The 20,130-nt window shown below is 50.7% G+C and overlaps 6 protein-coding genes across 6 annotated transcripts; all 6 read right to left on the bottom strand.

The window, feature by feature from the left end:
- Positions 1 to 125: 125 nt before the first annotated feature.
- SPSK_07710 (uncharacterized protein) lies at positions 126 to 1,208 on the bottom strand (the record flags this gene model as incomplete). The annotated part of the gene is made up of 1 exon (XM_016734367.1): positions 126 to 1,208. The coding sequence occupies one exon, from the start codon at positions 1,206 to 1,208 to the stop codon at positions 126 to 128; it is 1,083 nt and encodes a 360-aa protein (XP_016591409.1).
- Positions 1,209 to 6,124: 4,916 nt separating this feature from the next.
- SPSK_07945 (uncharacterized protein) lies at positions 6,125 to 6,847 on the bottom strand (the record flags this gene model as incomplete). Its single annotated transcript, XM_016734598.1, has 2 exons — positions 6,125 to 6,230; positions 6,294 to 6,847. 2 exons carry the CDS (start codon positions 6,845 to 6,847, stop codon positions 6,125 to 6,127), a joined length of 660 nt encoding a protein of 219 aa, XP_016591410.1.
- Positions 6,848 to 7,360: 513 nt separating this feature from the next.
- SPSK_08108 (uncharacterized protein) lies at positions 7,361 to 7,768 on the bottom strand (the record flags this gene model as incomplete). The annotated part of the gene is made up of 1 exon (XM_016734751.1): positions 7,361 to 7,768. One exon carries the CDS (start codon positions 7,766 to 7,768, stop codon positions 7,361 to 7,363), a length of 408 nt encoding a protein of 135 aa, XP_016591411.1.
- A 1,154-nt stretch (positions 7,769 to 8,922) lies between these two features.
- SPSK_08077 (uncharacterized protein) lies at positions 8,923 to 9,381 on the bottom strand (the record flags this gene model as incomplete). Its single annotated transcript, XM_016734722.1, has 1 exon — positions 8,923 to 9,381. The coding sequence occupies one exon, from the start codon at positions 9,379 to 9,381 to the stop codon at positions 8,923 to 8,925; it is 459 nt and encodes a 152-aa protein (XP_016591412.1).
- Positions 9,382 to 10,316: 935 nt separating this feature from the next.
- SPSK_08066 (uncharacterized protein) lies at positions 10,317 to 10,802 on the bottom strand (the record flags this gene model as incomplete). The annotated part of the gene is made up of 1 exon (XM_016734712.1): positions 10,317 to 10,802. One exon carries the CDS (start codon positions 10,800 to 10,802, stop codon positions 10,317 to 10,319), a length of 486 nt encoding a protein of 161 aa, XP_016591413.1.
- Positions 10,803 to 19,605: 8,803 nt separating this feature from the next.
- SPSK_08195 (uncharacterized protein) lies at positions 19,606 to 19,869 on the bottom strand (the record flags this gene model as incomplete). Its single annotated transcript, XM_016734833.1, has 1 exon — positions 19,606 to 19,869. One exon carries the CDS (start codon positions 19,867 to 19,869, stop codon positions 19,606 to 19,608), a length of 264 nt encoding a protein of 87 aa, XP_016591414.1.
- Between the last annotated feature and the right edge of the window lie 261 nt (positions 19,870 to 20,130).

Consider the following 20,130-nt stretch of genomic DNA (forward strand, 5'->3'; position numbering starts at 1 on the left):
TTATGGTTTCGATTTTGGTTTTTTATGCTTCTTTTCAATTACATCTATATTTTTACGTCCTGTATTTCCGGTGATTATTTTGTAAATGCAGTTTGCCTCTCCCGTTATCTTTTTAACCAGAACTCTCACGCCAGGGCAAACAATCCGACAAGACAGCCAAACATGGCAAACAGCGGCCAGACAACATTGCGCAGCTCCGGTGACAACAAAAATGACACCAGAGATGCCATTGCTCTTGGTGCCACCGTCTTCTCCCGTTCTCCTCGCCACGGCGCCCCAGCTCGTGGGGCACCGTTGGTCGATGACGGCGCCGCCACCACGGCCGTCGGTGGTCCGAGCAAACTCACACCCGCCGTCACGGTGCACGGCGCAAATCCATAGCGGTCGCCGCTCGTCCACGTGTAGTTGTACGTCGAGTACGTGCCATTCCAGTTGGCGTCCGCCGTGTACCAGATGGGTCCCACGTGCGTCAAATTGCAGCGCGCCGAGCTCGTGCCGCTCAGCCGGCATTGGTTCACAAGAGTGCGGCTGGGGTCGCCGAAGCGTGTGCCCGTGAAGACAAAGGTCGAGGGGCCCTGGGTGATGGTGGACGGCGGGCCGGTGGCATTGTTGGCCCAGGAGCTGCTGGCGGTGATGATGCTGGCGGTGGGCGAGATGTGGGAGCGGCGGGTGGTCGTGGTCATGGTCGTGGTCGACGGATTCGTGTCCGTTGAAGACGCCGCCTCCAAGGCCGTAGCAGCCTCCCCCGTGCTATTCATGGCCGTCGCCGTCGCCACGAGATCGATACGTGTCGTGGTGATGACAAAGGTCGTGGCCCCGCCATCGGCGTCGACCCCCGCGACGCTGCCGCAGACGCGGTGCAGTACGGTGTAGGGCAGGCCCTCGAAGGCACGCTCGTCGAGATAAAATAGGGGCAAGACGCGTGTCGAGTCGGTGGCTGTGGTGGTGGAGGTGGCGACGGCCGTCGACGTCGACGTCTCAGTGGACGTCGAGGTATACACGCTGACGCTGACGGACACACTGGTCGACACAGCGGTGGAAGTGGGGGCGAAGAGATCCTGTCGCTGGTGGAGTGGTGGTTCTGGAGGGGGTGACCATGCCGACAATGGTGGCTGCAGCTGCTCGATCTGTGGTTGATTTTGCTGTGCCACGGTCATGCCGATGGCCGCCAACAAGACCATTCCACAACGAAGGGTGTGCAATCTCATTTTTATGAACAGCGTCGTGTGTCTGTTTCTCTCTTCCTTTTCATGGGATCGCGAATGGAAATGGGAGCTGGGGCGTGGTGCCGGTGGCTAGAATGTCGACGGCCAAAGCAACCATAGCGCTCAACCGTTGAGGATGTACTATGCAGTCGCGATGCAGGCAGGATGCATGGGGAGCATTTTTCTATTCCACGTCTTTTTGTATGTCTCTTTTACAGACGTGTTCACAGCTCCTCTCGGTCCCTCTCGATCAATATGGCCAACTCGGGCGTATATTGAACTCCACGCGGCTGATTCAAACCACTTCTTAATGTCCTGGCCAGTCGTACGCAAATCCATATCGGAAGGGCCGTTCGAGAGGGAAGGGGGAGGAGTGATATATTGCCAAGCACGAGATCAAATCACGCCGTAGAATAAAATTTAGCGAAAGCCAAAGCAGAGGGGATTGGTAAATAGAGCAATCTTTGCGCCTACTTTAGCCGGTTCGCTGCCCGTGGGAGTGTGCCCGTCTGTTCCTGAACACGCTTCGAGGAAATAGGAATGGGGCAACGACAACGCACGAATAAAAGGGAAGAGTTTTATGACAGGGCCGCCGCCGCTTCTCTTTCGTCTGTTCCTGCATGAAAAGCTGCAGAAAGCTGCAAAAACATGCAGGTGGATGGACAACCCAATGCGGCATCGCGATATTTCAGGGTATTGTAGATGCAGGCACAGGTGGCGCATAATGCGGTCAATCGGTCAGGCAATCTATTGTGACCAAAAAGACATATCATGCGATATAATAGCCGATACGTACGCCGCAATATACGCCGTATGCCACGCGTGTGCACAGTTGAAAGGCATCACCAAACATCAACCAGATTTACTTGAAGCCAGGTGTGAGCGAAAATCCGCGTTGGTCGTATGAAGGCAAAACTTTAAGAACTACAAAGAGAAAGGCACAGCAATTTTGGTTCATCTGAATCTAAGAGTGCATTTGGGCGTCAAGTTTGTCGTGGACGTGCGTCTGTCTTGGTAGATGCGACATTCTGGCGAAAGCGGAAGAGGAGGTGCCGTTTCCAATAAGACCAAACTGGTCATTTATTAATTTTAGAACAGTACCTTTTTGTTTTCGAGAAACGTTCTCGCTGATTAAGTGAAAGTTAAAAAAAAAAACCTACATACATACATACATAAATTAATTGATTTTTCTTAGTAAAACAACGTAAATACTACTTAAGGACTTGGTTCGCCCTTTCCGGTTGATTATTTACATAAAGGGGAAAGACAATTAAAAGTCGCTTATATTGAAAATGTTACGCGCGGACTCCCTTTGGGAGCCTGGCACTACGCCACGCTGTGGCGCTACTTAGGTCCTTTCTCTCACCTGTAATTCGGTCTCATTAGTTTATTCAATCCAACAATTTCATCACATACGTTATCAACTATTATTCACAACCCATACCAAAGTGCAGCCTTCTGAGACGTGATACATCTGATACATTCATTTCTGTTCCGTTACCTGGCATCTTGAAGACAGTGACGTTTACGCCTTGCGTGTGCTAATCGGTTGACCTCTCGAATATCCCAGACAACCACGCCAGTGCGTAACAGAAAAGTAAACATATTTTTAATAATAACTTGTAAAGCGAGCCTTTATTAGTAATAATATTATATGCGCCTGCGGTTGGGCTTGTTAGTGTGCCTTGTAGTGCTCTTATATGGAATGTTAAATGAAAGTAGAAAAAAAGTAGTGAGAGGAGCAAGTGGAGAGAACCGAGGAGAAATAGAGCGGGAAGAAGACGATATAACAAAGAAAAGGAGATGGCAAAGAGTTCGCTGGCAGATCCGATGTTTGTTGCTCGATTGCCGTAAGCAGAAAATATACTGTGTCGGTTGTTATTTACACTGTCAAACACACTGACTCGATAACCGCCAAGCTTCTCTGGGGAACGGATGCACTTGATGTCTGTTTCGGACCCTGCTGACGCTGCACTTCGGTGCCGATTCAGCTCTACTGGATGTTGTCCGTCGGATCTGTATGGAATTCTTAGGAGCAAGCCTCGTTTCGGGTTCTTATTTCAGGTTCGAGTTTCGGTTCACAGCAGCCTCGTTGGAGAGACAATACGTCGCATTGGCCATTGAAGATCGGCGATCTTCTAGATGGATGTCTCTCGCTTCATCTGTTTAAAAGCAATTACGTCATTGGTCGTGATGTCGGGCAAGGCTGAGATGCACAGGGATGTGATGCATCCTGCGATGAACGTAGTATCTTAACGACGAATTGTCTCTTTTGTTGTGCTCCCTGCTATTCGTCCCTGGCCACTTTGCTGTATCTTTGTTCTTTGGGGGTGAAAGGCGAGTGCTGGTTCGTTGCGATTTAATGGTACTTATTTGATTTGGTATACTTCGAATTTTATGAAGCGTAAAATGTATAGCAACCGAAAACAAATACATGTAAAAATAAAAATATTTCTCTTTTTTTTTTTCAACGAAAAATCAAAACAAATTAAACAAAACACAAACCACCTCGCAACTCATTACTCCTCCCGAGCACCGAGAACAAAACAGTAAAAAAACATATCAAGTCAAATCCCGATACAACCGCGACTTTGTCTGCACTTACAGAAGTCGCGATATGACGCGCATTCCTGACACGCAAACCCCACCACACGATCAACAACATCGAAGAATGGATCCAGTGACGCAATCGCATTCTCCATCAAACGGACATTGAAGACGGGCCGTGGATAATCACGTCGGCGCTGAGAGGACTGAAGGGATCGCGATCGGGATCCTCGAAAAGGTTCATCGACTTGACCTTGTTGACGCAATGATTTAAATTGCCAAAAATGGACATGTCTCTCTCATATCGCGCTACCTTGACAGGCATCGGGTCCAGATCTCGCTTATCCATCCCAGATGCACGTAAACAATCGCGTCACAAGGAATGGGCGGCAAAGAAAAAACCGAGCAAAGAACATGGCCTGGTTAGCGGCGCAAAGCTGAAGTGGTCTGCCCGGATCCTGCCGGCCACCCGCTTTCCCATTTGGGAGTCACTGTTAAAGTGCATGCAGCAGCGGCTGTGTCACATCTCCCTGTTGCGTCGTAGGATGAGATTCACCATGGAGGAGGGCCTAGAAGAGAAGGAAGGCGCACAGTCCTTAATGCCACAATAGCCTTGCTCGCACGCGTACGACCAGAGCAAAGGCGTTTGGAGTGTCACCGGTCCAGATGCCACAAAGTCATTACCAGAAAGAAGTGTGCCTAGCTTCCTCTGGCACGGCATACATTGCCAACGAAAGACAATGTTGCCACCTTGAAACGCGCTCCTAGGCGAGACAACAAAGAGTTGGCGGAGCGTGGACGGGGAAGGGATCCCTTGACAGAGGACTCGCTGCGGCGCGAGCGTCAACACGTACGAATATACAAAATGCAAAGACAGCAAAACATTGTAGTACAATTACTTGATGTGCATTGTCTGTCCAAGTTTGCCCACAGTGCAGCGTCCATCTCACTCTCACCAAGCAGAAAGTCACATGTAACGTGCAAACGAAACATTGAAGAAAGGGCCGAAAATCCAAACGATACCGCTCTCCCTGCCGTCTGTTTTGTTTGGAAGCCGGTCGGACTTTTTCATCCAAGCCAAGAGCCAAGGTCAATTAAGATCTTCATCGACAAAAGCCTCACAACCTCTGATCTCTCCCGAAGATCATGTCGTGACGCGGCGACGTCGGTCACCTCGGCCATTTAATCAATTTTGGGCGAGAGAGTAGTCGAGTCGCTCGACGGCCCGACTGGTACATCCGTACGCTACTTCAGTACAAAAGTACATGACTTCAAACAACATGACTCTTGACACGGCCCCCTCCCAAAAAGGAGACAAACCACGGGAGTAAAGAAACGTCCAGAAAGATGTCAACTCCGGAACGATGAGCGAGTGGAGACACCAAACCGGGGTTGGTTCCTGGCTAACCTTGTTGTGGGAGGCTGTGCAGAAGTAGCCCCAGTGCAATTTCGTAAGATGTTGCTCTGGCGAACGGTGACAGAATGTACCTTCTCACCAACATTCTGTATAAAAATGCAAAGAGGTACAACTGCGCTCCGGCAGGCGGACGTGTCAGATGGTGGACAAGGTCCGCAGCAAAATGCGGTTTAGTGTCGTCTCATCCACGCCGGTCATTGCTCCAGTACGACGCTCGGGAAATGAGATGTGGGGTTATCGAATGGACCCTTTCAAGTGTTGGGTTAGAACGATCATCTCACGAGAGCGACATAGTGTTTGTTTGTTATGGGTTTGCCTTCTTTCTTGGGCAGTCCAGACCGCTGTTTTATTGTTTGGTTTGGTTTGGCACTATTGTCGGTAATTGCGCGAGTTTGGAATATGAACACAAGAGGCGAGGAGAATACGGAGTAGAAGAGAAGGAAAGAGGGAAAACCATTCGAAAACCAAGGAAACGGACTGTTAGTAGTCGTCCTTTCATCGGCTTCTGTTTTGCACCGCTTTGTTTGTTTTGGCAACGTTAGTCGTTCCTGTACACACAATTTTGTTGAAACACAGGTCACTTCAGAAAACGCATGTGTACAAAAAAAATCAATTCACCAACAGCTCGAGTATCAAAAAAATCAGTCAAAGAAAAGGGGTTTTAAAAAAGAGCATCCAAACTCTCCCGTTCTGATCAAAAGGCAAGAGAATCTGGAAACCCAAAAAAATACAATTAGAAGATTAAGGTAAACAACCAATGATCCATGCCAAAGTTTTGTTCCACAGATGCCGAGAACAAAGATCCAACACTTCCCACTGCTTGTTAAAAAAGCAACTCGCCAGAAAGCCCCATATGGTACGGTACGTTCATAAATGCCATAGCCTTCCAGGCTTTTCTAAAGAAAAGGGACAAAAGAGAAGTCAAAAATTGATGGAAAAGACATCAGCTGGGCCTTTATGCCAGGACAATGGCAACAAGACCGGCAGCAGCGGCCAGGACGCCCGAGAAGGCGACGTTGCCGGCACCGGCAGTGACGACGGTCGTCGGGGCGGTGTGCGAGCTAAATTTTGTTAGTTAGGATTCATCTAACGCTCACGTTCGTAGATAACATGGAAATACATACCCAGTGTTGGTGCCAACGGAGCCACCGCCGGGGGTGGTGGGGCAGGGGACGGCAACGGTCTCGTAGATGACGGTGGGGATGACAGTGGTGACCGAGGTCGAGATGGTCTTGACGGAGTAGGTGGGGCAAGCAGCCGGGGTCGTGACAGGCAGGACAGTGTTGCCACCGTTGCCACCGTTGCCGCCGTTACCACCAGTGGGAGACCAGGTCTTGGTGTTGACGGTGGTGTTGTAGTAGTGGCCGCCACCGGTGGCCGTGACCGGGCAGATGGTGGTGGAAACAGCGACAACCTCAGTCGAGTAGACAGTCGAGCGGGCCGGGCAGTTGGTGACCTCAGGGGCACACGAGGTGATGGTGTGGACGGTCGTGGAGAAGACAGTCGAGGTGGTCAGGGGGTGGACCTTGGTCGAGGTGCGGGCAGGGCAGTTGGTGACCTCCGGGGCGCACGAGGTGATGGTCTGGTACTCGGTGCTGTAGATGGTGCTCTCAGCAGGAGACTCAGTGCCGGCCATGACGGCACCAGCGAAGAAAAGGGCAGCAGCAGCGAAACGCATTTTGACTGATTTGAGGGATGAAAAGGTTGAACCTAAAAAAGGGTTGAGATGTGAAAAAGGATGGTTGAATAGGGTGTTTGAAAAGAGTGACTGAAGCTAAAAAGCTTAATGATTTGTTTTAAAGAATGGACGACCGAAGTCAAAATTGAGCAATAGATGCAAAGTGAGTTGTCTTGTTGGGCTGAAGAAAAAAGGAAAGAGAAAAGAGAAAGAATAATCGAGAGGAGAGGTGCTGGAACAGCGACTGTTAAATAGCTCGACGAGCATACGGAGTACAGAGCGGCGCTCGTGGCAAGACCAACAAGAAGGGCCCTGTCCAGAGAGACAGGAGAGAGAGTCAGGACCGCACATCCTGTCTCGTTCGTAGGCTTGTTGCGAGCATGCCTTCTTTCCTGGCCATCGTGTGGACAGGCCCACACCCCCTTTTCCAAGCCCACTTTCGATTTCCGCTGCTCTCTTTTTCTTCTGTCACATAAAAAGAGAAAGTGGGTGAGAACCTGCCAAAGACGTTCCCTACTGCCACACCCCGGACGCCCTCATCTCCTGCACCCCGGCCACCTCCCGTCCAGTGTTTTTTTGTTTAATTTCCCAGGGCAGCAACTCAGTTGCCTCCGTCCGGACGCTAATCCAGGGGGCTCGGTGGATGCGCGCTTCAAGAGCACAACGTCGAGCGGCCTGTAATGCGGGGAGCTCATTGGCTGGTTGCGCTTTCGCACTGCCAGGACCAGACACTGGTTCTTTGTCGTCGTTGGTGGACGCTGCAGTCTTGCTCAGCAACTTGAGCACACACACACACACACACACAATAAACTTTGTGTTCCTGACTAGTGGAAGCCCGGTGCAACCGTTGTGCGGGCATTTCCAGGCGCTGACACTGGCGTCCAAGCTTGCCAGGCCGGTGGCGAATCTGGAGCGCGTCATTTCCACTGCACCCATCCTTGTCGCGATTTTTTTTAGTTGCAAAATTGAGCCCCGTTTATATCATGCCAACAAAGCTTCTGGCCTCCATGAAATACGAGATGCACCACAGTACATCGTCGTCGAGACGAAGAAAAGGAGACAGGGGATTGAGGGTGGAGAGCTGCGCGGCGGAGACTGAACAAAGATGCATCCGTACGAAAGCACATTTGGCCCCTATTCTCTGTTTTATGACGGCGGCGATAGTGTGTATTACCCAGTATTGTCGAAAGTTCTCACGGCGAGTCGTTGGGCCTGATGGGCGCCTCTTTTGCGCCTCCGGTGCATCTTGACTGGAGGAGAGCGCTTAACATGGGGATGCTCATTTTGCACTTTTTAATCGACATTGTTATTAACCCGTGCAGGGGTGGTGGGTTGCTGGGAGAGTCGCCTGCAAGCACATTATTGCGTTTGTCGTGTTGCTGTGACTCGCCAAAACACCAGACGACAGTGGTCTGGCCAGGCCAATCTGGGATCGTTGCTAAGCATCGATTTAATCTTGTTTTAACGTCCACAAGAAATAAAGCCGCCACCCAAACACCGGCGGCCACTCCAAGAGCCAAAGGTAGGTGGTGAGAGGAGTGTCACTCGGGATATTTTGGTCGACACCGATGCACACTGCGACGCACCAGCGTGAAATGCGATCAGCGTTGCGGTGATTTCAAAGAGAAATGAGCGCGGAGCAGTTGTGAAAGGCCCTTTTTGCCTGCCATTTTCTCTTGTTTCCAAGTCGGCGTCTTTTTGTAAGCTTGTCTGGCCACCTCTCAGACGCCTGCAAAGGAGAAAGCTAAATTCATCCGTTCAGCGTCCAACTCTGGACCGATTGGGATTGGATAAGCACAACCAAGTTGGTCACGAGAGCTCTCTGGTTTCACTTTCCCTTCTTCTTGGCCTTCTTTTTTGACATCGCATTGTGCCACAACGTGTGCCACCTTTTCGTTAGCAGAATGAGCTGGAGGCCAGTTGCTGAGCGCCGCCTCATAATCGCGTCGTGTTCGCGAGTTGGACCATATCGTGACCTTCTTTTTTTTTTCGCGCCTCGTGCACCTTGTCTTTTGCGCTGGTTCCCTATTTTCCGATATCCTAGATTCGTACTGCGTTCTTCTGTGCATAGTAACTTAGCCGCCTGCATGGAGTATGTTGTACTGTGTTGTGCTAATTAGGCCATGTCTGATGTGGAGACAGCCATTTCGTGCTGTGCAGATGTGCTCCAGCTTCGGTCCTTGATCTGGCCCAGTCTGTCCGTTTTCTGTGTTTGTTTCAGGAGACCGAACGCTGCTCTTTGCCGTCGGAGAAGGGCTCTGTGCAATACTGGGTTCAGCCCAAGCCAGCCGTGGCAAGACTGGTGGCCATGAAGGAGCAGGATGGACAGGCTTCCGCGTTTCGTTTCGATGTTCCATCCCCCTCCGCATTTTCTTGTTTCCTTCCACTGGTGCATCTGGCCCTGGAAGAATCAATGCATTATGGACATGGGGTGGCTCAAGTGAGTAGAAGGGGAGGGGCTTCGAGAGAGACCTCCCATCGTAGCCGGGCGGCTCCTTCCCCTTTTTCTGAGCCTTCCTAATTTGGGGAACCATTTCATGTTTTGCTCAGCTACCGTTTGTGATACCAGCGGGGGAAGGCCACGATTGCATTTCTTGAGTGTAGTCGTACTTCGTAGATGGAAGGGACGATTTGTGTTACTGCCACCGTCTTGGTATGGCTCTTACCAGAACGAACACCCGTTCCTTCCAGAAAGGGCAACCCGTCACATTGCCATTATCTTCGACAGAATTGTCCTGCTCTTTAACGGTAAGACAAGTTCTGATATGCACAGCTTCCGTCCCCTGTACACGACGTAGTTTTTGTGTAATGCAGCACCGTGGCTGACTGTAACGTAAGATACATACATACGTAGACCTTATTCCACGTTTTCTGCCTCTTGAAGATGGGTCGCTGATGCTGGCGCTGTCTCGAAGCTGGCCTTCTGAGTAGGCAGACGAAAGGGAAAGAGCACCCTTCAGAGACAAAACCAGACGCGCTTGCACTGTCAGTGGCAACGGCGGTCCAATAAGTTCCCCGCAACCCTGACGGGTGGACAGGCGCTAATGCAGGTACGCACGCGTCGCTCAAAAACCTGCACGAACGAAACGAGCCAAACAAGAAGAACGAGCGAATGACAGGCGAATGTTGCGTCGTAATTACCAATGAAGCACAGTTGGAATGGGACTGTACCTAAGAGGCCTCAGACAGCACGGATGTGTAGCGCGCGTCACCGTCACCACACCATGGCTTACGAGTGATGGAAAGCGCAGATAGGATGTGGCAGCCTGCACCTTCCAAGACAGAAAATACGCAAGAACAGAACTATTGGGCTGTGTGTATCCGGACGTGCCTGCCATATCTGGTGAAAATAAGTGAAAGATTATTGCAAAATCCAGCAGGAGCGTCCAGCCTCCTTTCCGATCTCATGTATCCGCCGTGGTTGCTTAAGAAATGTCTGTGTATATCCTGTCGCCCCTTTTCTGCTACGTTAAACTGGTTCTGGACCTCTGCGTGCCTTTTCCGTCCCCTCTTTCTCCTCATCTTCTTCCTTTTCTGTGTCTTTTCGGTAAAGCTCAGTTCCACTCGCTTTCATCAAATGCACTCCGACGGCCCGCTTTGTGTTTAAACTATTGTTTTCTGTCGACTCAACTTCGGCTTCTCTTTCTGCTTCTCCTCTGCCCATTAAACCACGGACAGGGGCTTTGATTATCCCACTCCGTATCGACGATACGTCTCCACACTCTCCTTTTCCACCGTCGCCTTCGCTTTTCCCTGTCCACCAAATTCGTACTCTGGATCTCTCTGGGTCCAACTCATATCCTCTTTTTTCTGTGCTGTTACTATTCTTGATGCCAGATGAGGGTGGAGATGAGCTATTGAGGTGCCAGTGGGACACATTGTTGACGCGAATGGAGACAAACAAGTGTGAGAAACCTGGAAAATAAGAAATGCTGTTCACTCTCGAGCGCGACATGCTTCGGAAAAGGAGGTGACGGGACCGCCGGTCGCTCACGAGTCACTTTCCGACCACCGCCCGCTTTTGGACCTTTCGCCTCTAGCTCTATAGGAAGGTCTGCGGGACAGGTCCTCCATTCACCTGGGTTAAGCTTTCGCCCCTTTCAGCGGCCACTTGGCGGAATTTGATGGCGGGGCTAGACCGCGACCCATGGGAGGCCAGATCAAGACCAGGAGCCCTGTATGTTCATGGCATCTGCGCCGTGTATTACTCCGTACGGGAATACAGAATCATTACGGACTCAGTGGGTACTGGAGTCTGGAGCCCAGTAAGACGCTATTTGCTCTCGAATGACAGATCATGTCGCATCGACCGGAGTGTAAATAGTCCTTACGACCAGGGCAGATATGAAGACGATAGGTTCACCTTTGACGACAAACGCCTCGGCGAGTCTCTCGGCAAAGGAATGAATGCGGGCTCTCTTTCCTCTACAATTCGCGTCGAGGGTGGAGAACGAAGGGAGACCAGCAAAACAAGAAGAACCCAAGAATTTGTGGACCACGTGCCTCCCCTCCCCTTTAAGTCAGGGAAGACCATACCAGATGGCCTGGGGACTCCATCTCAGATTAGTTTTGGGTGCGCAGACATTGAGAATCTTTGTCTCTAGTGGTTTGCTGTTCCGCTAACCGAGAGAGCTGAAGTGCAATGTGTGTGATATCATTTGGTTTTTTCTTGTTCATTTTGACATCGGTTGGGCAGAAAATATTGACAATTCGGCAACAATTTCACAAGCTTAGAAGAGCTTCACGCGGCTGCATCTCAGTGAGGCCCGCCCATCAGCCTGTCTCAGCCTTGAGCGGTCTTCTGTTGCGGAGTTCGACGGGCTATTGCAAAATGACGACCACTCACCGCTCCAGCCCCAGCCCCAAGTTGGCCAGTTTAATCTGAATCAAAATTACGGGGCAGAAGGGTACCATTTCCTCGTCGATTCTGCTTCCTTTTCTTCACCAGAAATACGAGGAAAAGATCTTCATGAAACTTGCATTGCATGTCCAATCTCGGATGCGCATCTGGTGGGCGGATGTTTAGAGGTTTATTAGCAAGTGGCGAACAGGGGGACACCACTATCAAAATGGGGCCGACCAAAAAATAAAAAAGGCGAAAATAGGGGCAACGTGCAGTCCGGAGATGAATCGAATTCTTCTCAAAAAGAACGACAACAATAATAGGAGGTCCTTTGAGAAAACAGATCCGCGCATTGCGGGCAATTGGAGACATGGGGTGGTCACGACAAAACATACATATCCTTGTGTTCTCCGCCACCTTTGAGCGCAGGCTGTCGTCGGCTTGGCATCGAATTTATGTTTTTTTTTGTTGCATCTGCAGCCAGATATCTTGTACGAAGTATGGAACACTGGTGGGTATCTCTTTCATGGTCTTTTGTGTGATGCCGGTTCTAACTCAACGGCACTTACAGGTTTCCCGAGGAATGTGGACGAAACCCAGTCGTCTTGTGCCAGATTTCCGGTCAAGAGCTACATTTCTGCCTCCCAATGGCACTTACACGATTTTGCTTATGAGACTTTGCTTTCTTCGACTCTTGAAAGCGCTGACACCGGCACGCACACAGGAGCCACTTCTGCACTCGATTCATTTCTGTCCTACAAGCAAAGTCTCCCTTGGAAACCGATCCCCTCGAACTTGTTCCAGTGCTGTCGAGACAAGACAAAATGAAACGGAATGACCAGATCTGTGGAACCGTTTCTTCTTGTGTCACTGAGCGAGGAATGCTTGTGTCTTTTGCGACTCGGCGAGCATACGACCACTCGCATTTTTACATTACCAAGAGGCTTCTTATACGGATTACAAAACATTGGAATGACCACCATCACAAGAGTTCTTGACACGCCTGCCACTGTTCGGAGGCGGCAATTGACTTGCCATTCAGTTTGTCCGCAGCATGGCATGGGTAGACATGCAAAGAAATTGATGATGCGAGTGCTTTTGCTAGACTGCTGCCTCGACCGGCTTATTTCTTGAACAGGCCGCTTTCTCGTCCCTCGACCGTACCATCCAACGGAGCAGCTTGTTCCTTGGAAACAGAGCTCACACGTCTTTGCCATCGAAGCTGCCAGAAGCATGTCCAGTCTGTTTGACCACCAACTGAGCAGTGTTGTTGGCATCGACACTTGGGGCGTCTGTCCGGGTCAACCGATGCCTGGTTATTGATCTGGCCGGCGAGGCGAGCGAGCTTTTTCGGCACGACTACCGTTCGATGGGCTCTGGACTCACTGCATCAGCTGACCATGTCCTTTGGGTTTTGGGACGAGTCAAAAAGGCCTGGGGACGGAGCACAGGGTACAGCGGCGAAGGATCATGTTGAGCTACTACAGACACCAAAGCCGAAACGCAAGTAGTAGTGTGGCCGATTGGATATGACGCAAAGCGCATAACCGTCAGCATGAGCGGGCCGTGATGGAGACAGATGGAGCATATTTTGAACGAGTGTCGGATGGCGAGTCTGTCTGCAGATTTACGGTTGGTTTACGTTATGGGACGTTAGTCCAAATGGCTTCGTGAGAAGGGACTGGCAGCGCCAGTAGACAGGCTGAATTCAGCGTTACGGTTGGCAGGCAACGATCGAGTGATTGTGCCTACTGCCGAGGCGATGTGGACAGGTATGGATCGGCGTGGCAGAGCAGACGAAGCCAAACACAGCCGGCTCGTCCGTCTGCATCGAGACTTGTCATCAAGCGATGGTGCGGCTGCTGGGCCGGATACAAGGTAGTGCCCGGACGGCCGGTATAGATGGTCAGCGTCCGCGTTGAAGCAAAGTGCTACGGCATATGCTGGTTACTACAACTATGTTGCCCACCATCCGTTTCTCAATTCTTAGCCCAACAACTGACAACCTCCTGCAGGCCGCGAGAAACATACGATCCTGGCGAGCGTCCCAATTTCTCCACCAATCGATCATTCCTTTTTCCCACAAAGCCTCCCCGCGCCTTTCCCGACCGACAACTGTACCCGCCGGAGCACAGCACTATCGAAAGGTCGACCTCCGTCACATATACGCAGAATTTGCCCTTCTAGCAGGATGTAGCTAGCCACACCCTGTCGTTCGAATGATAGACCGCACCATTGGCTCGGCTTACCGATTCCAACTGGTGTTGCCATGGTGTTGTGGCGTTGCATGAACCTGTCGTTTATGGCGGTAGGATCATTGTGTTGTGACCGTCGATAGCAGCTCGACGAGAGGCAACAAGCTGTCGGGCAGGATGTGCCGTCCGACAGAACAAACCGACCAGTGCATACCAGGGATATGAACGAAAGCCGATGACTTTCATATGCCGGTGTCTTTTGCCTAGCTTCGCTCTAGACTTTGGACTGGGGCGCCAATGTTATGCAGGCCGACCGCGATAGAGGTTGTGCGCGACGGGGCTGGGAATCACCTCCGCGCGTGTCCGCGTGTCCAACTGACCAGACGACTTCCTGAACCTTTACTCTCCCAAGCACCGAGTTGAGGCCGGTGAACGGCAGCTTTTGGGCTAGTCACAGCTTTGTTGTACCACTTGAGGGCGACCAGCGCCCAAGCCAACAAGAATTGGCACCTCGGCCCATACTCGGCGTCTCTGCGCCAATGCTGCCGAGCCAAAGGCGGTGCATCATCGTCAACATATTTGCATTTTGCGTTCTCTCTATTCAGCCGACGAGACGGCCGACAAACGCGGCATGGGTCACGCTGTCAATCGACAAAGCGCCTCTGGCCTCGTCTTACTTTCGGCCCGGTTCGCAGCTTCTCCTTACGATCCAGCGATTCGCCAGCCGAGTCCTCCTTGATTCGTCGCCGCCCAGTTCGACAGCCATCAAGGATGATTTCGGGCTGGGCTTTGTTCTCTGTTCGCTGAGACTGGTCTCTCGAACGCCATCGTCAGCCTCTTTACGCGCAAGCTTAGTATTGGTCGCTTAGTTGCCGTGGATTCCCAAGTTGCCGAGGGAAGAAGGGACATGCGGTGGGAAGGAAAGACGAAAGCGAGAACGAGCCACAAACGACAAATGAAACAATTTTTCTACGAGATACGATGGAACTGATGATGGGATGAGGCTGGGGGCGACGCATGCACGGTCGCACGATCATCGAAAGGTTGTGAATGCATACGCAAGACGCAATCACAAACACAACAACGAATATACAGAATCGGCTTACAGTAGACGTAACGCGGATTTGGAATCAGGAAATCCAGAAGAATCAAACGCTACGGGAGAGGACGGAGGCCAACCACGGCTGGGCTGCTGTGGGTTATTTGTTGTTCATCCCTGGTGTGTTTATGTGTTTTGTTTGTGTTTGTTTTATTGTCTTGTGCTTGCTTGTAACGTTTCCGACATGCGTCGCAGGCATTGTTCGAAATTGAAATTGATTTAACCAATACTAGTTGTTGGGCGTTTTTTATTGTTTTCTTTTGTGTATCACGTCCTTCTCGGCATCTTCCTCCCTTTTCTTGCTAGATTCCTCGGACTTCCTCAGAGCGCGTCTAAAAGAGAGGGCGGGAGGGCTGCAGGTTGGGATGGTGGATCCAGATGTTGGCAAAATAGGCTGGGCGTTTTTTGGCCTACGATGTTGCGTCGCTTGTCCTACCGGCGTATTTTGTGGCTTTCATGCAATGTACAACGTATTATGGGAGCATTTGAATGATCAAACAGCCGCCTGTACGTTGTAATGACGGACTAACTATTGGGAGGGAATTTGCCACCCAGCTGAGCGGGACGGAAGAGGTTACACTGGGCTTTGGCCATTGCACTTTGGCGTGCAACCAGCACGACTGAGCGACGTCTGCAAACTAAACCATGGCCCTGGCGACCCAGTCGTATCGTAAGCTCCCCGTCGTCTTCTTTCCACTCGGGCTGCGGCACACCCGTTGTGTCGTAGGCTCCGCGTTGTCGACTTCGTCTGCACTTTTCTTGCTGCAACGATGCGGCTCAAGTTGACATACAAAAGACCTCGGATGATGAGACCAGACGAATAAACAAAAGGAAAGAAGCGTAAGCAGGTGAATTGTGGAGGTTAACGACTAGGGGAGGATGCAAAAGCTCGGCACCAAGAAACTGACAAATGGCCACAGGGCAGGGAAGAGACACGACGACGACGACGAAGACGACAAAGACATGGTCCTGCAGAGCCAGGAGAGAAATTGCGACCTCATAGGCGAACGAAGGTCGGCGTACTGGCAAGGCGGGAGGAGGGGGAGATGCGTAGACGGCGTACGAATGCAGTAGTACGCACAATATTCGTACTTGGACTCGTCGTCCCCGCCTTGTGCTCGTTTCTACTTCCACTTTCGGTATCAATATGAGACGACATATACGACATACGAACATGCACGAATACATCACGTTACTCGGGTCAAAGGCTGTTCCTTAACTCCAGGCTCGCAATCCAGGGACGGAACGAACTACGTCCGACAAACCGTCTTCTGATGGGGTGATGGGGTGATGGGTGGAGAGGCAAATCATCAGCCCTATGAGAACCGGGCTGAGTGACAAGGCTAGTGACTGAAGGCAAATGCAGAGCACGAACAACATCGTAATACCTTCGCGTCCAAAACAAGGGGGTGCCTGTTTGAGGCCAATATAAGATTACAAACAAGCGCCAAGGGAGGCAAAACGACAGGAAAGAAAAGAGACAGAATGATGTGCAGCCGTGTGCCACTCCTTTCTTTGCGATTTGTGCCCTCTGCGTGCCATGTACTCAATTTACTGTACTCGATGCTTCTTAACCCCTGCCCGCCTTGTTTCTGTCTTCTTCGTACGCCACGCATACGCGTCAATGCCGTGCACGCACGTTGCATTTGTCATTATTTGACATGTTGCTGACATCGACCGCCTTTAACTCCGGGCATAACCGAAACCCATTTGCGATGCCGAAAATGTGACAGTCAGAAAATCGTCGCCTGTTTCGCGGCGTTCTCACCGGTGCCCGCAATACGTACAACAAGCGCGGCGAGAAGCGGGTTGTGTGGCAAATTGGCACCAAAGCCAGAAAAAGGCCGAGTAAAAGAGAAACGACGAGGTGCGGGGCGGAGGCGCCTGTGTCTTTGGGACCGCTGCTGGGAAAGAAACAAGGAAGCAATTTACCGGACGTACGAATTGCCGACTGGCCGTGCAGCGGAAAACGGAACGAGGAGACGGCGGTTGTCGGGAGACAAGGTAAATGGGAGAACATGGGGGTGGCAAGAGGAAGAGGATGCGCCATGGAAAGAAAGGCGACGTGGGGAGGACGCGAGACAATGGAGAGCAAAGCGTTGACATATTTCGGATTTTGATTTTTTACTTTTCCCAAATAAGGTTCCGTGCTAAGAAATATTGCTTGTTACTTTGTGTTTCTGTTTCTTGTTTTTGTCTCGTTTTTCGTGTCTGTCCGATTTATTTTTATCTCTGCAGATGTACTGCTGTAAAAAAAGGAAAAATCCTCCCAGGGAAATAAACAAAACAAAAGCCCAACCAGTTCAAAAAGCAGCCAAGAACCACCTGTCATTGGCGGCGGGATCCCGCAGGTTCGGGCCTCAATGGGTCTAACAGAATTCAGACCAAAACGGCGTCGCCTAACTTTTTAGACATCAACCCCGACGCGGATCGGCCATTGGGTACCCATCTCACAAAAGCGTGCTCAATGTGTGGCTCAACCGTTCGACGAAAAAAAAACCCGATGGTCTGTGAGTGTTGCGTATCTGTTCCAAGAAGACGGAAAAAGAAAACATTACGAGCGAAAGACGGGGGAGAGGGAGGCGAAAAGATGACGCGAAAATAGATAAGAAATGGCGGCATGGGACAAGAAAGGTAGATGCAGGATGGATAAACCTACAATCATACTCGTACGGGGCTGGCCAATGAATACCCAAGATGCACAGTAGGCTAAATCCGGACACGAACAAGAGGGTTCGCAAGACAGCAACTTGTGCTTTAGTTTCGAAACATGAAACAGGCCAAGACAACGAAGGACATGAAATACGTTGTGAACATCAAGAAATTGGGATTAGGCATCCTCACTGCCGGCCGCTTTTTTTCCGCTTTCAAGTCACGAGAAGGGGGAGTCGTAACGGGATGGCTACTATTTTTGATTATCAAATTGATGATTTTGGTTAGTTCAAGTTGACCTGGCGTTTTTTCAGTTATTTTTGTCGACACGGGGAGGGAGCTAACGGCAGCCAGGATGACAAAATAACGAGACCTTGGAAATAGGTGCCAAGAAGAGGGATCGCATTCGAAGATAAGTCTATTTTCTGCTTCATACGTTCTATTTTCGATACCAGACCGACGACGTCAAATTCAGACCATGGAAACGGGAGGCGGCAACGGGTTTCCTTGTCCATGGCCCACAAGGCAAAAACGCTGCAGGATATTTAATTTTGAAATTTTGGGAGGCAAACGATGAATCGGGAACCCTTACGGGACCTTACACATTGTTTAAAGTGGTGTCGTTTCAAAGGAAGATGGAGGGTGCTTCGTCCGTGAGACTGGCTAGACTGTACCGTCGTAGCAGGGAAGCGACGCACGTTAAAAATAAAACATTCTGACAAGCAAAAACGGCCGCCGAGATGGTCACTCAAGTCGCCAATCAGAGAGGACGAGTGCGGAGCAAGAGACGGGACAGCGCGATTGGTCTGTCTCTCACACTTTATTTTTATTTCTTCTGCGATGAGTTGGTCCGACTGCTATTTACAGTTCTGAGACGGATGACTGACAAGGAGATTGCCGCACTGCACCGAAGACAGAAACATGGCAAGCACGAGAATCTGACCGACGAGAGTGTCGGACCAGGCAGGCGAATGAGGATGGACGTGGTATTGATCAAAATGTCAAATAAGCACAGACTACGACACAATACACCAAAATCAAATACTTAAAATAGCTGCAAGGAAACATGCCCCCCCAAAGCGATGCAGATCGTGCAAGCTGATGAGATACAATGCTCGTCAATTGTGCCAGTCTGTCGACATTTTGTCGAAAAGAGGGCGACGTGCAGGCGGCAAAAGAACCCTCCAAAGGATGAGGCTCTGCGGCGGGTTGCGCTCAAGATGGGGCTTGTTTGTGTGGGCCAAGGGACCAGGTGACGCAAAAGTCTGCAACCGCAAATTAGCTGCAGATGAGAGTAGCTGGCTGCTGCGTTTTGTCTTGTTTGGCGTTCGTTTTTCTGTCTCTGGCTCTTTGTCTCTCTCTGTCACGGTCTCACGCACATCTCCATCTTGTTCCATATGCATCATGCACCTTTACCTCAAATGGAACCAACGAAAGGGGAAGCCATTCTCTGGTTGGACAGCGACTCGACGACACCATTCGTGTTTTCATGGGCGGAAGACGGGGAGGGAGGCGAAAAAAGAGGGCGTCGCACAGCCACAATCGCCTGCGCGTAATAGTCCGTACCTCTGGTCCACTTTGTCAAGTTATCCCAGAATGGGAACGACGAGCAAAGAATAAGCCACAGATGAATGGGGTGTGGACAGGACATCCACCTACGCATGTCCACAGGGAGGGACGGACCCCTGGCGCACTCCGTAATACCAATACACAAAATCAGTCACATAATCAACAGCTTTGTTGTTTGAGCAAAGGGGTCCAGATCAATTGAGGCGTTGGGCGTTGACGCGTGGAGGCATTGAGCATTGAGGCGTTGAGGCGTTGAGGCGTTGGTCCACCATGTGTGTTTGTTAGTGTTCTCATTTCTACGGAGTAGTTCCGTATACTCCGTCAAGCAGTTCCCTTCATTTCCCTCCCGCCTCAGTCACGTCACCAACACTCTTTTGCCCTGTCAGATACACTACGTAGCCTAACAATGACGATCACGATCACGATCACGATCGCCTCGCTCCTGCTCCTTTCTTCTTCCGCCCCCAAATCCCGCAACATTCTGCCGCAACATTCTGACGCGAACAAGAATCGGGGGGAAGAGGCAAAAGGGAATATGGGACATGGAAACGGCGAGTGACAAAAGAGGAAACCATCCGGAGCTGCTCTTGGTGGATCTTTGCCAGTGTTGAGCGTTGTAAAAGTGGCTCTGCCACCACTTTACTGTCGCTCGTAGCGTTTTCATGTCTAATGTTTAATATTGCAAGACGTGCATTTTCGTTTTTGGCATTCGAGCTTCTCCGTCGTCGTACCTTGATTCTTGGTAAAGGCCCCATTACCACACAGGAGAGTATGTTGTCGTGTTCTGTACGATGTATGCGAGAGGGCCGATATGGATCTCTGCATGTCGTGTGATTTGTACCACCCACTCACCAACCCCTGCATATTTATGTGGGTTTCGACTGGCAGCGTTTTACTGAGTCGCGGCTTTTGGATGTGTCGCCTT

The sequence above is a fragment of the Sporothrix schenckii genome (genome assembly GCF_000961545.1).
Source record: "Sporothrix schenckii 1099-18 chromosome Unknown Cont41, whole genome shotgun sequence".
NCBI lineage: Eukaryota > Fungi > Ascomycota > Sordariomycetes > Ophiostomatales > Ophiostomataceae > Sporothrix > Sporothrix schenckii.